Genomic DNA, 17,757 nt, shown 5'->3' on the forward strand with positions numbered 1-17,757 from the left:
CAAGAAATTAGATTATTTTAGTCTTTCTATTTTAGATAAACTAAAAGCTGTGGTTGCAATGAGTTTATAGTATTATTGATCCCTTCTTTTCTTACCCTATCCAAATGTACCATCATTATTAGTTTTATTTTATATAGTAAAGTCATTATTAGAGAATTATTTTTATAGAAAGATGCTCCATAGTAAACAATAATTTTAAAACATGCACCATATATTTTATAAACAACATCCACAATATTATTACGTCATATTGCAATATATTTATATATTACTTATCACGATAATATTGTAAAAATATATTTTTCATTAATAATAGAAATTTGAACAATCCAACAATCATTTAAAAACGGTTTTTAACTCTAATTTTAATGGCATAATCAAAGGGAAACTCTAGAAATACTTTAATCTTTCTTTAATAGTTCACTCTTTAATATAAGAGATTTCAACAGAACAACCAGATCAACTATGATGAAATTATAGGGATTAAAATATTTTATAATAACTACATCGAGTTTATGTCTGATTAATGAATGATAATTATTCTTCTTTTTCTTTTTTATATATATTTTAAAGTCTCCTTTTTACCAAAGAGGGTTATCTGGACTGGACCTGCTGTTTAATGTGGACTCCGAACCACGGTCTTCAACATGAAGCCTAACGACTGGTCAGTGACCAACTTAGAGACCATCCCAGAAGACAACCGGTCTTACCTAGCCTGGTTACTGACGTGACTGGGATGGTTATTCCTTGTCAGATTTTCCACTGTTGCCTATAAAGACATTTACAATCACAATCACAAATATAAAGTTTATCCATGCCCCACCAGGATTCAAACACGCGACAATCGCAACAGTGGGAGAACTGCCCTGTCGCCTTGATCACTGCGTCAACCAAGCCGGATTCTTTTCTTTTATATTTTATTTTTTATTATATCGGTTATCAAAATATATCGATGTTCATCATTAATAAGATCGTATTCACATTACTTAATTCATACTACTCAATACTTTCAGTTATACATATTTACCAATTAAATAGAAATAATTCAAACATATGCCTGATCTTAATGAAAAACAAGCATTAACTAACCTTGAAATTTCGATAACGACAGCGGTATATTAAAGTTAAATATAAAAATTAAGTTATTCAAAAAAAGTACGCCCACTTTTTAAAGCGTAACCTCTAGCCAGGGCACGAAGACAAGGTCTAATGATTACCTCCCGCACCTGAAAGATGATTTTCCGACTATTAGCAGAAGCCGGCGCTAATTGCGGCTGCTATTAACGGTACCCCATCCGCCCCCCTTCGGAAGCAGTTTTCGCGGGGGTAATTAAGGCGGATTAATTACGGGGGGAGTATTATTCCAAAACTACGCTGCGCTTTTCTTGGAGGTCGCGTCGTGTCTTTCACAGCTCATTTGCATTTTAGAATCGTCAAGCCTGGTTTTGTTGGTCATGTCTCCGCTGGCAAAAGGGGAGTTTGACGTCGCCACCAACCCCCTCTCTCGAAAAGTTTATATCTGTACGAAATTGATTTAATATTCATGTTTAAAAACAAGTTTAAATCATTAATGTTTCATCAGTTTTTTTTTTAATTTATTCCATATTCTGGCGTAACACTATTATTCCCAAGGAAGAAGCTACAGCAAGAAATATATTAATACAGAAACAAGTACTTACAAGTAATCAATTACAGAAATAATTTATGTATACCACAGTTTAAATTTTTTCATTCACATCAGTCGAAAATATATTTTATTATAACCTGATTATCCAGATATAAGACATGGATTAATTCCAGACCGAAATTATTTCTTTAAGGGCCATAAATAACCTTTCCAATGTAAATTTAATGAGAGCTCTTTATAATATTTAATTCCATATAGGATATTAATAACCAATGAAAGCGAATAGTAATATTTTAATATCAAAAGTTTATCATAATGGAGAACTTTCTTTAAACTTGATTATGTATACAGTCAGCTTGGTTCTAAATTTAAAAAAAAAACTAATATTAGAAATCAACTTTAAATGTTAACTTTAAAGTACCTAACATTTGCTCTATGTTTATAAAAATATATGCTAGAAACTATTGGCTCTCGCTCCAACGTTACATATATCAATAATTAGCCGCAGAATCTAACTCATCATCACCCCAATTAATTCCAAAAATTATTCAGTCAATAGCAACTTTAAAGGGTCTAATTTTAAATGGTTACAAGTGTATATCATCTTCAGAAGGCAACTATCTATTGGGTAGCTTTATAACGTTTTATATATCAATTAACAGCAACACAATCCAACTCATAATACATTTTTAGACGGCCAGAATATTGTATATTTTTCAGCCAATATATTGCTGTGGATGCTGCAGGACTTCATCAAATAATACTACTGCTGATTTGCTTTCCTCAGATTGCTTTCATAATCCGTGCTTTTGGCGATCTTTCACCCAAAAGGTATATTTCGTATCAATCTGAAAAATATGTTCGACAAAAATACCCAAATTGTTATAATCTATGTATCTGGATTAATTCCTCGACTATGTACTGATTATAGTATTTTAAAAGAATAAGTTACATTCTTAATATGATCTCTAATCTTTTCCAACTCACTAACATCAAGAAATAGAATCTACGATTGTCAACGTTTCCTGGATATATCTTAATAACCAATTCCTAACCAGTTGCAGTTGATTAAATTCTACGGCAGTATATGTATTCTTTGATTCCAACCTTCGTTCGTGGAAATTTTCAACTGCCGTGGAATTTTATTACTCGAAATCTAATAGTACAGATGGTGACTATTATTCTAAAGAATGGTATAGACTAATTTACTTTATCCATCATTATTTTCCTTTATATCGGTTATTTATAATAATATAGATCACTATAAAGCTACTGAATCCTCCTTTTTCTTTTGTTCTTAACCCCTTTAAATGTGCTATCACTGAGGAATGTATGTACTTCATAAGGTTAAACATGGAAGATATTGTAAACAAGGTTTAAAAAAAACAACAATATTGAATTAAAAATATAATAAACTATTCTATCCGTACATTATTGAATATATAACAAAAATGTAACATAGTAAGATAATAACAGCATATCTGTTACATTCAGTACATTTTTCAGACGAATTAAGATCCAAGTCTATAATTCTTTCAGAATTGCCATGCCAAATCATGAAATATCATAAGATTTGTCAACAATGGTAATATTAGATTTATAATTAACCCGGTCATTCTGTAATTCTTATGCCAAATATTATGAAAAAAGCAATTAATTTCCAGGTGTTGGAACATTTAATAACAAGTTTTGACCACCTGGAAGATATGAAACCTGTCTAGATCTGGATAGTTGATATGCAATATCTTCAGCAGCTTCTATCCTTCTAAGCTCAACCAAACCTTCTCCAGCACTACCAAAAGCTTTTGCCAATAATGTTGCGGCTTGAGCATCTCCCTCTGCGGATATAACTGTAGCCTTTTTGGTCTGTTCAGCTTTTTCTACTAAGAATCTGCAAAATATAAAGATTAGTAATGCAGCTAGAAACATCCAAATAATGATTAATATACCTAGCCTTCTCTGCTTCTTGCTGAGCAACTTGTTTCAATTCTACTGCCTGTGTAAATTCTCTTCCAAATGTTAAATGAGTAATAGAAATATCATCTAGGATTACACCAAACTGTGCAGCTCTTTCTGTCAAATCATCACTGACTTTTTGAGACACAAGATCACGCTGAGTAATTAATTCCCCAGCATCAAACTGAGCAACTACTGCTTTTAAAACTTCAGTTGTAATTGAAGGCAAAACACGTTCCTCATAGTCTTGACCAAGTACTGTGTAAATTTTTGGAAGTTGATCTGGAGTTGGTCTAAATAATATACGCAAAGTTATATTAACATTTTGCAGATCTGAAAAGCAGTTTATATATTTTCTGTTCTAACAAATTCACTGATGAAACATACCTTTACTTCCTGTAATAACAGGGACATTTCTGGGTCTTGATCTAACATCGAAAATGATTGGCCTTTGGACCCATGGGATAAAGAAATGAGTTCCTTCCCCAATAACTTGCTTTTTCACACCAGCAAATCTATCAAATATAACAGCTCTATGCCCTCCATCAACTGCAGTTAAAAACAAAGATATTTAATAGGCACATAAATTATAGGTAGCTAATAAAAAGATAAGACTAGAAACACAAAATCATACCATTATAAAGAGCAGAATTAACTACTCCTCCAACCAAAGCTATTCCTAAACCAACTTGTCCAATTCTGTTAAAAATCTGAGCAGCCGACATCTTTAACAAATTCTAGATCGAAACCAATGCTAAAACATAAAGTTGGGTTATGTACAAATTTTAAAACGTGAGTATTTCACCATAAACTAATTTAAAATAATAAGCATATTAAACATTTAAATCTTACTTTATGTCTAGATTTCTTGTATTAAAATTTAATATTTCTTGGAAGTTTTGTTAATTCCCCAACTTTATCTTTAAAATAATTATACCGACAAATGGCCGCTACCTATGTTGGATCTTCTTCCTTTTTTGATTCATTTGTGACTCGTCACTCAATTAAATATTTAACCTTTAGTAATATATTAATAACATAATTAATTAACATTAAATTTCTTTTATAAACAATTGCCTTCAAAAAGTAATTTAATAACACGGACCTAATTTTAAATTAATATCCCGGTTTATAACATATATTCAATTCGATTTAATAAATCTAGTTTGAGACCATTTTGAGACTTGGAGAAGAAATTTAAAATCATAACCATAACCACATGTTAGGTGAAAATAAAGTTATATGGCATAATCTTTATAACATAATAATAATAATAACATTTCAGATATCTATATAAAATATTTATTATATTTCAGTGATAGCTTAGTCAGAATGTTTTTTGAAGATAACAAGACAAATAGTACCGAAGATAATTCATCAAATAACGAAATACTTCGTTCTCATAAAACTAGAATTATCCCAAAAAATTCAACAGCCTTTTTTAGCAGCCACAAAGGATTCATATGTGATAATTTGGACAAGAATAATTTATATACCTTTTCAAATCCATTGGTTAGAATCGAGTATCCTGGAAATGTGAAGAATGTTGATAAAGCCATTGACACTCTAGGAGGTTTGAATGAAATTGAAAAGGTATGTTCAACGTTACATTGTTTTTACTCTAGTATTTAATTTTATTCTACAGTGTGTTGAAGGAAAAACTAAGCTTGAGTTGAAGTTTCATCCAAATAGCCATTTTAATAAAGGATGTGTAGCTGATAAAGAAGTTAATGTTGGTATTTTAGTTAAAGTACGTGAAGATAATACTACATCTGAAAATTGTTCTTATGAAATAATAAATGCAACAGATGTCAATTTTAGGTTCAATAGTATGTAATTTATTAATTATCTTAATTATTGAGTAAAAAATTCACAAATATTTTTAAGGAATGTGTGACTTCCAGTACTTACCTTTAATTTCAAAGGATACAACAGAAAATGAGGATTCTGAAGTTGAATATGTATATGATAAGATAATACCAAATGGGCTTCCAACTTTAGAATGGCTTAAGTAAGAATTTTTAATGAGGATTTTCTATTGAATCTTTTTATACATATATTTTAATTTTCTTATATTATATTTCTTTTATTTCAGAAAAAGAGAAATTAGTGAACAGCCAACTAATTTAGTATCTTCTAATTTTGCAAAGTTTGATTTGCCACAGGTTAAATTCCGAAGCAATTCTTCAAAATTATTTATGTCTTTAATGCGGCCAGGTGACAAAATTGATTGTTCTGTAAGAAAAAAGAAAGAAAAGCAGATGCCCGTACCGGCATCACATTTTAATTTCCTGAAGCCTGGTCCAAAGGTGCCTGATCAACCAGCAGCAGTTGCAATGGAAATTATTAAAGAAAAACAATTACAAAGACATTTAGAGATAGTGAAGAAGGTATTGGTTCTAATAATAACTCAGTTCATGTGAATTTACTTACTAATTCCATTGTTATGAGAGATACATACTTTATTAATTGCAGTTATTTCAAGAGAGGCCAGTACTTAGCAAGTCAGCAGTTATATATAAAACTGGAATAAGTAATGATACAGCAAAATATGTTTTACCTTGTGTGGCTTATTATTGTCAAAATGGCCCTTGGAGAGTTTGTTGGATAAGACTAGGATATGATCCTTTAAGTGATTTTAATTCACGCATTTATCAAGTATTGGATTTCAGAATTAGATCTAAAGGTCTGTTTAGAGTAATTTTATGATATATAGTATTATATGACACAAAATTTTGATTTTAAAGAGGGAGTTCAACTAAAAATCAGAAGAAAAAGAGGATTTTTAGCAAAATTATTTAAAGACCGTGTTAATTCTGGAAGTGTAACTGAAAGGGATTACATAATTAGACCAAACTCGATTCCTCCAGCAAGGCAAATGTTTTATCAGGTAGGAATGTCTTCTATAAACCCAGCGATTGTCTATAATTATGTTTTTATTTTAGTATTGCGATATTTTAATACCAGAAGTTCAAGATATGTTATCAAAACTACCAAAGCTTCCATCTAGTACAAAGTATGACATAAAAAATGGCTGGCTCCCGATAAGCTTTACTGATCAATGCCGAGAAATCGTTAACAAATATGTTTTGGATGCAGTACATGAAGAATTACTGTCTGATGCAAAAGACCAGTTTTCAGCGTCATCACAAAGTGGTGAATCGGCTGATAATATAGTTACTTTATATTGCAGTAAAATGCTAAATACTCTTAGGAAAGGCACAAACAGAGATGAGAGTGAGGACAATGAAGAAATCATTGAGCAAATAGATTTGATTGATGGTATATTTATATTATTTTGCTTTTTATTGCATTCTCTAATATCTTTGTTGTTAATAGACTTGGACATGGAAGAGCAAATTGATGCCAATGAAATAGTAAATAGTCTTCCAGAAAGAATGCCTGACGTTTCAGAAGAAGAAGAAGAAGAATCAGATATGGAGATAGACCTGGAAGCATTGCAAGAAGTTAATGAGGTGTTATCTAGAAGCAAAGAATAATCCTGGATTTTGAAAATACCAGGTTTTTTGCTATTGCCAAAATTTAGTAAATATAAAATTCCAACTAGTTATATTAATAATTCTGTAAATAAATTGTAAATAAACATACTAGAATTGGTATAATTCTTTGAAGTTTAAACGAAAAAAATAAATTACTGACAGTGCCGCTGTAATTGTAAATTTGATTTTTGTAATACGTGCATTCATTATGTTTTGCCTACAATATGAACCTCTAGGAAGTACCTAACAACAAATTATATACTGTAAAAATTAAATGTATTAGAGGGAGTTGTAAAGTTAAAATGCCTATCAAGAAGGCGCTGATAAATACTTCAATCAAATATTACAGTTGTTTCTAATAGGAAATATCTTGATTTAACCTATAACAGTTTAAGAAGTATTCTTTTAACATGTGAGGAATTAGGCTTTTTTTAATCTCATGTCATCAATTCAACTCGAACTCAATTCACTCAGGCCAAGATAAAATGAATCATACCTGATGGGTATAACTACTGTGAAAATTATATAAGAATGTAAGTTTTCATTTTACAATTTTTTAGAAATACGCATCAATGAATCAATCCCCTACTTGCCTTGTGTATTAATGCAAGTACAATAGAATAGTAGTAATATGTTAATTTGTAAATTAAGATCGTACTAAGTACATCTAATGTAAGATGTAATTATATATGAAGGTTCAATAAGACAGGGGGGCAACTAGTCAATTCTATATTTTTATTAAAGCTAATTAGAAAAGATAATTTTAGTTGTTATTGATTAGACATTTTTTAAGATATACACTAGTTAAACACCACGCTTGAAGCTATTTCTAAAATGCATGTGAATATATATGTGACAAAAGTATATACGAAGTAGAAGCATACTAAGGCACATTATCATTACAAAAGCTAATATTTATTTACACATATATATATATATATATATACAATTTTTTCAAATACTTGAAATATTGCCGTTTATCTGAAAGCAATACTAGTTAAAAGGTTTGATATTACAAGTGCTGGTAAATTTTATGGTTATTAATCAAATAAAAATATTGTATGCTTTTTAAATAGCTTTTATTTAAGTAAACAAATCTAAAAAATACTTTTAAAAAATTTTGTAAAACTTATTTTTATCATATTTTTTTGATACATATATATCATTAGTGCTTTATAGCAAATAACGCTATCAACAATTTTTCCTGTTTAGTATTTAATAAATTTCAATTTAAGCTTCCTTTAGACAATAATCAATATATCGTCGCTTAACTTTATTTGCTATTAACACTCATCAGTTTTTGTTAATTTGAAGATATATTCTTTTATACTAATTACAATAAAATAATTGTTAACCATATAAAGTGCATAACTTTTACACCAATAAAAATAATGTATACAACTCTATTTAGAATTTGTTTATATAATTACAAAATTAGGTAAACCAATAATACCAATTATCTATTGTAAATGTATGCACTTGGTGCCTAAATTATACAATTACATTTGGGGTAGTTGGTCAATAGGTGTTGCAAACTTGAAATCTTGAGGGAATAATTTTGGTGCATGCGGATACATCAACTTGTATGATTGTCTTATCGTTACGTCAGCCACTCCTGCAATATCTCCAATTTCTTTTTGGCTTCTCTTGTCTTCAGACGCCTAAAAAATTTAAAAACAAATGCAAATAATGACTATGTATTAATGTTTTACAGGCTTGATATAAAGATTTTTCAATCTTATGTAACAAAATATTTCATGAGTCTTACACATATTATCATCATCAAAGACCAAAGAAGATCTAAAAATTAGGGAATGCAACAATGTTCTTTTTATATTAAAGTTCCAATGGAAACTCATAATATTCAAAATCTGTCTTAGTAGCTATGGAAGAAATTTTGATTAGGATTTTAATCTTCTTTAATCAATGTTTGGTATAATATTTATGACAGGTATTTAAAATCATTTAAAGGATTAAAAATCAAATTATATCTGATCAATATATATATGACACTCTCTTTCTCTTGCTATTTTCTTTTACACTTGCTTTTATTTATTTTAAGGCAAATAATATAAGGTCAAATTATAATGTTTTTATGACCTATTTCTGAAAATTAAAGATGAGTTTCATAATGAATGAATGAATAGTATGAATTTATTTATTTTGAAAGTAAAATAATCTCATTTCTACGTTTATGCAAAAGTTGGACAATCAAAAAATGCAATATTTTCAATAGCTTTAAAAATAAAAAAAAGCATATACATCAATCCAATATAAGATGTTAATAGTCATTATCATTACTGAAGATAGACATCTCAGCGTGCTGTATAGGTACATTTGTTGTTAAAATAGTTAGATACTTTTGTTCAGGAGGTTGTCAGAAAATAACATTGACAAACAGAATATGTCGATTGGTTTTTTAAGTAAGATAGACAAATACAACGCACATATCCGATGTTTAAAATGATATTATAGTAATAGTAATAATTAAAACTTTTTAAAAAATAAGCTTACAAATACCTGAGACGCCATATAAATTGCCGCAGCGGCAACTGAAATCGGTGAGCGACCAGGAACAACATCCAATTCAACAGCTTTCCTAGCGATATGTGTCGCAGCCCTCTGAACCATATTTGGTAAGGACAAATTTGAACAAAATCGAGACATAAAATCTCCGGTAGTTATTAAATCTACAGAAGTTTCTAAGGCCTTTAATATAAGTTTGAAACATCGGCCAATCTCCCTTTTACTTATTTTACTAACAGCGCATATTTCTTTGAAGGTACGTGGGACACCTTCCTGACGACATGCAATATAAAGACACGCTGAAGCAATTGCATCATTCGAACGACCTACAATTAGATAGATGAATTAGAACATTTATTTTATTTCATCGTAAATAGGGAATGCAATCTCGATCTCGCGAGATTGCGTTTAATTAAACGATATTAATACCAAAGAGTAAATTGGGAAAAATTGATCTCTTCACTGTGAAAATCTACTAATAACATGATAACTTCATACAATAAAGTAACATATTGTGCATCAAAGGCAAATTTTCACTTCAGTTTTAATCAGAGTCTTTAAACTCAAATAGTATTAAAATATTTGTTTGTCATAGAACAATACCGTCCACATAGATTAAAGAAACAAAGAAATGTTGCTCTGGCTGTAGGGTCATTCTATCAGTATGGTGAATGGTATCAAAACTGACAGACCTACTGCAGTTACTGATGAACCTTTGCTTTGAAAGATAAATAAACCCTTATCAGGATTAAAAAACTAAATAAATGATATTGTTTTATCATAATTAAAAATCTGTAAGTAAATCTGTAGATAATAAAACAATCAGCATATAAATTATAATCTACTGTGGAATTTCTGAGTCTGATAAAATATATCAGTCAAAGTTTGATCTTTGAAAACAATTAAAAAGAATAGAAATAATAAGAAATATTAGCAGTCAATATATAATATTAATTCATATTTTGTCATTTCAGTTCAGTAATAACAATAAACAAGGGGTTATAGAGAATTTGTTCTTCAACTCAATTTCTTCAATAATTTTTTTAAAAATTACAAGAGATCTCGCAAGAATGAAATCTCAAATATGCAATCTCAGGTTGGGGTTGCATTCCCTACTTATGACTCATTTTAATATTCACCTATATTTAAATAAAAATAAATACTGGAAAAACGAATAACAAAAACGTTGTTATTTAAATATCACGCATTTCACTATAATATAAAATATGTATGTTACCTTTGAGATTACGACCATCATGCACTTGTTTGAACAAGTTATTTGCTCTGTCAACTATTGTTCTGGGCAAATTAATACGATCTGCCATAGCATTTATTTCTTTAAATGCATTAATAAGAGCTCGGTCTGAGCTATTCATGGACCTTCTATTTTGATATCTTGAAACACCAAAGGAGTCGAAGCTTGCATCTCCTATAAAAAATATAACAATAACTTAACAATAATAATAAAATATTATTAAGAAGATAAATCATTACCTCTTCCTGGCCCTATCATAGTTGTTAAATCTGACCCCCCTAAAAGTGGATTTTCTGGGCCACCAACACGAGATGGATCCACTCCACTCTTCTCGTTGCTGAAGGTTCGCCATTCGGAGCCAACATCTATTACTCTAATTAAAAATGTTTTAAAATAAGATATTAATTTAAAGATTAAAATGCAATTACCTATCGCCAACAACTAAACCACATTCTGAACAAATCTGATCGCCAGCTCTGTAATCTTCAATCAGGGGGGCCTCTGGGTGAGCACTACAGCACACTTTGTTTGCATCATATCTTGAAAATAAATTTTAATTTTTCTAATCGTTTTTATGAAATTTAATTAAATATATATCACCTAGACGTGCTAGCCATTACGTTGTTTTCACTAAATCAATAAAACAGCTGACTTCTGAATGTTGACTTTACTTCTTCTTCTTTTACTGAAAAATGCATTTAACATCCATTAATATAGGGACATTAGAAATTAGATATTAGGGGTATTGTCCTCCAAAATTTCGATATATCGATATATAAAAATTTTTCGATATAAGGTTTTCGATATTTTAAAAAAATTTTAAATATCGATATATTCGAGGAAAAAAATATTGACATTTTTTTGCAATAAGTATAAAAAATATCGATATTTTACAAAAATTTTGATAACCCTTTAAAAAATATCTATCATATATTCATATAAAATCTAAAATATCATATATTCGAAAAAAAATATCGAAAAATAAATAAACATATCGTCTAACAAAATATCGATATATCGATACATCGGCCAATAATACGATATTTTTTTCAGAAAATATAGGTATATCGATATTTTTTCTGTATCCTTATTATATATTATATAACTTTCTAATTATATATTTTAAAATGTATATTAATTTTTAAGTACCTTGCTTTCACCTTAATAGCGCATATTATATTGATACTAAATTTACAAAAAAGTCCGTGAGCGCCATCTAAAGACGTTTATGATCATTTAATATGTTTTTGTTAATGAACACATGCTACAGAATCCTGTATTTGGTTTAATGGTGGTAAATTTGTTTTAAATTGATTTATAACATTGACATTGAAACTATACGATATAAGCTTCTTATATATCAAGTTCTGGTATGAAAAAATAATAATAAATATCTTGCCAATATGTCTATAAACGAAAATGAGGATAAATTTAAAGCACCATCTAAACAGGGAAGTGGACCATATCGCCGGCTCACTCAAGAAGGCGACGCTGTTAGATCAAAACCCAGCATTATATTGCCACACTTACAGGAATCTGAAAAAAAGTTTTTTGAACTTGTTGCTTCAGGTATATGTGTTCGTTTTAAAGCTTTTTAAATTAATTAAATATATTTATAAGGATACACAACTTGGTTATTCAATTATTTTTTACTGTTTTTCATCTAAAATATGATCTTTACAGGCGACGTACTCAGCGTAAAAGATTTTTTGGATAAGAATACCGGCTTTAACATAAATTGCGTAAATTTCCAAGGAGTATCCGCATTATTGGTAGCGGTACAAAACCACTCCGAACCTATGGTGGAGTTTCTTCTGACTCAACAAGGAATCGATATAGGAGATTGTGTGCTTCATGCTGTCAAAGATAACCAACGGAAGATATTGGAGAGTTTGTTAACAAGATTAAATCAAATAGCCCCGAGTTTAGAATTTGTTGGTGTAACCCATAGCTCTGATTTTCCCGACTATGTAACCCCTCTCATACTTGCTGCTCAATGTGGACATTTTGAGATTATCGGTAAATATTTTATTTAAAGATTTCATCAGCATATATAGCCTTTCCAATAAAAGCTGTCAATGCACGTCATCAACACTGTCGAACGGTTTGTCAAATTCAGTTTATATAAACGTAAAATTCCACTATTCTTTCTCATTTTACTAATTAGCATTACTTTTGTTAAAAAGAGACAGAATGGTGTATTTTTCGTCCGAACATGTAAACAAATCGCTCCATAAAATTCGATTTGTGTTGGTACTGGACGACATTGTTGTCATATTTCAATATAAACATAATAGAATAATTTTAACCTTCAAACTAACGTAATTGTTTAATTAATATGCAATAGATGTACTATAATATTAAAATAAATTATATTTTATAACATTTCATTATTTTATATAAAATTGTATTTTAATGGCAAATTCAAACTAAACGAAAACTTAAATTTGGTGCGGCAACGTTGCATTATACATTTTGATGACGTGCATTAGCTGTTTTATTGGAAGGACCATAATAATACTACTTGGAATAAATTAATTCTAAAGGACAATCCTTACAATAAATGGCGTAATTTATTCCATATAACGTTTATATTCAGACAGCATTCATACTGAATATATATAAAATATTTACTACATACTGTTCAAAGTTATTTTGTACACACGTCATTTAAATTTGCGACATCAAAACGTCGCAGTGTTGCCACATCAACTCTTGAGTTTTACTTCAGTTTGGCTTTCACATACAACTTAATTTTAATCTAAATATAATAATTGAACAAAAATTTTATCAAATGTAATTTATTTTAACATTATAGTACATCTAAAAACTACAATTAATTATTCAGCTTCAATAGTTTATAGGTTAGAGTTATAACCTTTTATCACTATTGCTTTCAAGAATTTTGCATACGTCTGACAACCGGGCGACTTTGACAGGCTCATTCGTTTACGTGTTTGAACTAATCAGAAAGCCTTGTGTCACTTTTTAGCTAGAATAAAATGGGAAGGAAAATATTGTTTGAGTCTAAAACGAATTTACAACTTGCGATAGGCAATACATTAAACATCTTGATGACACGTGCAAAAAAACTTTGAATAGATTAGATAGATTTGATAGATACAAATGATTTATGGTGTAAAATAAGAAGTGCCTTAAAAAACAAAATGTCGAAACAACCGTAAATAGACCACAAATAAAGTGCCGAGTGTATAAAGAAATAGCAAACAAAAATAAATTCTTTGAAGTCTGCTCCTATGGATTTTTACATACAAATAGATAGAATACCTTCTATTGATAAGATCATATTAAGGACAAATCAGCAGAACTATCTTAAGGTCAAATATGTGGTGATTGCCTGCACGACAATCGGAATAAATACAATAAACTGTTATTATATAAACAAATTTTGAAGGAGGTGTTGACAGACGATGTGTATCTAAGGTACCAACAGTTGGTGAAGAAATTAAATCGTTCGCGAAAAACACCAATACCATTTGAGTAAATACAAGAGTTCAATACTCTTGAAATATGGAATAAAGTGGTCAACTGAATCGTTCCTAATTGTATAAATCCTCAAAACTTGATTGATGAAAAGAATACTGGAAGAAGGCCGGATACACCCACGACTGCTTATTTCACCACTAATTATGGTGATTTTTTTTCTTTTACCAGATTGACAAGCTAGGACCAAATGGTCTTTGGCTCTTGATGTCGCTTCAGGTTCGGGGTATGATTGTTTCGTAGGCGACAGAGACCCTGGGTTACGACTGGGACTGTTGTAGTTTGTTTATTACCGGGGTTTGTGGATGAGTAGGGATTTTATCAAGGTGTTGTCGTGTTCTAAGGTTCTTATGGAGAACCTCACACTGACCATGTTTATTAAATTTTTCATAAACGGGATGCCTGAATGAAACGAATATTTGGGTATGAGAAAGCTCTGTGCAAAGTGGGTGCCGCGCGAGCTCACTTTCGACCAAAACAACGACGAGTTGATGATTCGGAGCAGTGTTTGAAGATGATCAAGCGTAATAAACCCGAGTTTTTGCGTCGATATGTGAGAATGGATGAAGAATGGCTCCATCATTTCACTCCGAAGTCCAATCGACAGTCATCCGAGTGGACTGCACACGATGAACCCGCTACGAATCGTGGGAAAACAGTCGGCTGGCAAGGTTATGGCGTCTGTATTTTGTATCTCTTGAAAAAGGAAAAAGAAAGGACCATCCACAGCGACTATCATATAGCGTTATTGGACCGTTTGAAGAACAAAATCGCCCAAAACGGCCGCATTTGAAGTAAAAGAAACTGCTGCTTCACCAAGACAGTGCACCGTGTCACAAGTTAGTGAAAACGATGGCAAAAATCCATCCATCCACCGTATTCTCCAGATCTGGCCCTCAGCGACTATTTCCTGTTCTCAGATCTCAATCAAAAATGCCCTCTGGGAAGAAATTTTCGTCGAATGAAGTACTACAAAAATGGTATCGAAAAATTAGAGGGTCGCTATAATCAGAGTATCACCCTTGAAGGGAATTATGTTGAATAATAAAACTAAATTTTTCAAAAAATGTGTTTTACTATGGTAGGCCGGGGACTTTTCAATTGACCTCTTTACATCATAATCATCTAAGGTTTACCACCTTTTTAGGTTGCAGAAATTTCAAAATCATATTCATATCACCACATTTTATTTATATTTTTTTACAGAGTTGCTTATACAAAGAGGCCATACAATCAGTAAACCTCACCCAGCCAGTTGTCGCTGTTCAGATTGTAGAGTGCACTTAGAGCGTGATGATTTGCTACACGCCGAAAGCCTGAGACTGAACTTATACCGTGCTGTGTCTAACCCTGCGTATATTTGTCACTCCGCTAGCGATCCCATCCTGGTAGCTTTTCAGTTATCCCAAGAATTGAATGAATGTTCGATGTTGGTGCCGGAATTTCGAGTAGCTTACTCGGAACTCTCCAACGAGATTAGTACGTTTGCTGTTGATCTAATCGGTTGCTGCCGCAGTACCAGCGAAATGGAATTGATACTGAAGCAGTCAGCTGGTATGTCGTCGCGCATCTACAGTTTGCCCAGACTGGTTTTAGCCATGGACTATAAACAAAAAACATTCGTAGCTCATCCGAATACACAACAGATAGTTGAAGCAACTTGGGGTGGCGATTGGCACGAATACAAGCTGAAGTCGGACGTCGTGGCTTACTCTTTACCACTAATTCGTATATTCGCGCTCCCTGTCATTGCCCTGATGTGCTTGATAATGCCCAACCATACTCTGACGAAGCATTGGAGCATACCATTGAATAAAATGATCAGTCACATTGCCGCTTACATAGTATTCCTGATAATCATCTTCCTTGAATCCAATCTGGACAAGACCGGACAAAAGAGGAAGCCCCCCAATTCTGGTTTGGAACCGGTTATAATGGTTTTTGTTGCTGGTCATGTCTGGAATAGTATACGGATGATGCTGTTGATGGGGCCAAAGGGTTATTTTAAGAAACTGTGGAACTGGCATGCTGTTATCAGTAATTGTCTTTTCCTGCTCACCTTTTTGTTCTGGTTGGCGTCTCATTTTGACGCCATCAACAACGACCAAGTAGATTTGGAGCGGAAGTATTGGCATCATCTAGATCCATTGTTAATAGCGGAAGGTACTTTTGCAGTCGCCGTGATTATGGCGTACTTCAAGCTGATGTTCTTCTGCAGACTGAATTATTATCTGGGACCGTTGCAGATATCCTTGGGGAAAATGTGTGCCGATATGGCGAAGTATTTTACCATTTTCACTATCATAGTGATTTCCTTCAGCGCGGGACTCTGCAGGTTTTATCAATATTACGACGGTATGGTACAAATTGATGATAATGAAATGAAAACGCAACAAGTCTCATCATTCATCGATTTCTCCACAACCCTTAAGACATTTTTCTGGGCTATCCTCTGCATGTCGCCACTAGAAAGCGCCGCTGTGATCATCGAGAACTTACCAGGAGAAACACCCAAAACCACCATCATCAATCAACATACTTTCACCGAAGCAGTGGGTTATATTTGTTTTGCCCTGTTTGAAATTATCATTGTCGTGATGATTCTCAACATGTTGATCGCTACAATGTCGTCCACCTTCCAAAGGGTACTCGATAACTTAGATGTTGAATGGACTTTTGGCAAAACCGACTTCTACTTGGAGTATATGCTTCAGTCAGCCACGCCTTCGCCATTTAATTTGATACCGACCCCCGGTGGCGTTACTATGTTTATGGAGATGATGAACGGTACAAGATCGGCTGGGAATAACGAGGTGGGGGGATGCTGTCAGCGCAAACCCAACAAGTCTTCGCTGGACGGGAATATGAACGAACTAGAGTATCCAGCTTTGATGTCGTTGCTGGTGCAGCGGTATTTCCGTGAGAAAGACGAGGCCAACCAAGCTGCAAGCGAGCTTGATCTTTTAAAACAAGAAATCCATGAACTGAAAGCTTTACTTAATGATATTATTACCGAAAAGGAATAGGGAAAATAACCAATGTCACTAGTATTATTTTAATTATATGTTCTTTTCTTATATTTTACAATCATACAAAATATTTTATAATTTTATATTTTTAATATATATTTTCACATTACTAGTACTGCTTACTCAAAAAATAATCAGACATCTTGATTAGTCCATTCTGGACAAAGTCGGACAGAAAAGGAAACCCCCCCATTCTGGTTTGGAACCGGTTATAATGGTTTTTGTTGCTGGTCATGTCTGGAATAGTACACGGATGATGCTGTTGATGGGACCAAAGGGTTATTTTGGCTGGAACTGGCATGCTGTTATCGGTAATTGTCTTTTCCTGCTCACCTTTTTATTTTGCTTAGCGTCTCATTT

The 17,757-nt window shown here is 31.8% G+C and overlaps 4 protein-coding genes across 5 annotated transcripts; 2 read left to right on the top strand and 2 right to left on the bottom strand.

The window, feature by feature from the left end:
• Positions 1 to 3,021: 3,021 nt before the first annotated feature.
• Positions 3,022 to 4,574, bottom strand: Phb1 (Prohibitin 1). Its single transcript, XM_076399946.1, has 5 exons — positions 4,436 to 4,574; positions 4,218 to 4,337; positions 3,971 to 4,132; positions 3,577 to 3,916; positions 3,022 to 3,518 (listed from the first exon to the last, which is right to left on the bottom strand). Exons 2-5 carry the CDS (start codon positions 4,306 to 4,308, stop codon positions 3,281 to 3,283), a joined length of 831 nt encoding a protein of 276 aa, XP_076256061.1. The 5' UTR covers positions 4,309 to 4,337; positions 4,436 to 4,574; the 3' UTR covers positions 3,022 to 3,280.
• Positions 4,563 to 7,201, top strand: l(2)37Cd (general transcription factor IIIC subunit l(2)37Cd). The gene is made up of 8 exons (XM_076399942.1): positions 4,563 to 5,176; positions 5,229 to 5,412; positions 5,471 to 5,594; positions 5,679 to 5,973; positions 6,059 to 6,269; positions 6,331 to 6,473; positions 6,529 to 6,865; positions 6,923 to 7,201. The coding sequence occupies exons 1-8, from the start codon at positions 4,916 to 4,918 to the stop codon at positions 7,081 to 7,083; spliced, it is 1,716 nt and encodes a 571-aa protein (XP_076256057.1). The 5' UTR covers positions 4,563 to 4,915; the 3' UTR covers positions 7,084 to 7,201.
• A 945-nt stretch (positions 7,202 to 8,146) lies between these two features.
• On the bottom strand, positions 8,147 to 11,610 carry TfIIB (Transcription factor IIB). Of its 2 annotated transcripts, none has more exons than XM_076399945.1 (6): positions 11,465 to 11,610; positions 11,293 to 11,403; positions 11,104 to 11,237; positions 10,847 to 11,038; positions 9,604 to 9,935; positions 8,147 to 8,744 (listed from the first exon to the last, which is right to left on the bottom strand). In XM_076399945.1, the coding sequence occupies exons 1-6, from the start codon at positions 11,479 to 11,481 to the stop codon at positions 8,583 to 8,585; spliced, it is 948 nt and encodes a 315-aa protein (XP_076256060.1). In that variant the 5' UTR covers positions 11,482 to 11,610; the 3' UTR covers positions 8,147 to 8,582. The 2 variants fall into 2 exon arrangements, with proteins under 2 accessions (XP_076256060.1, XP_076256059.1); XM_076399944.1 differs by having other exon boundaries at positions 9,598 to 9,935.
• A 584-nt stretch (positions 11,611 to 12,194) lies between these two features.
• Positions 12,195 to 17,494, top strand: LOC143192435 (short transient receptor potential channel 4). Its single transcript, XM_076397785.1, has 3 exons — positions 12,195 to 12,433; positions 12,548 to 12,883; positions 15,575 to 17,494. Exons 1-3 carry the CDS (start codon positions 12,268 to 12,270, stop codon positions 17,392 to 17,394), a joined length of 2,322 nt encoding a protein of 773 aa, XP_076253900.1. The 5' UTR covers positions 12,195 to 12,267; the 3' UTR covers positions 17,395 to 17,494.
• Positions 17,495 to 17,757: the final 263 nt, after the last annotated feature.

The sequence above is a fragment of the Rhynchophorus ferrugineus genome, unplaced genomic scaffold (genome assembly GCF_030347505.1).
Source record: "Rhynchophorus ferrugineus isolate W39M unplaced genomic scaffold, kcgeb_rfMv2 rfM3, whole genome shotgun sequence".
Taxonomy (NCBI): domain Eukaryota; kingdom Metazoa; phylum Arthropoda; class Insecta; order Coleoptera; family Curculionidae; genus Rhynchophorus; species Rhynchophorus ferrugineus.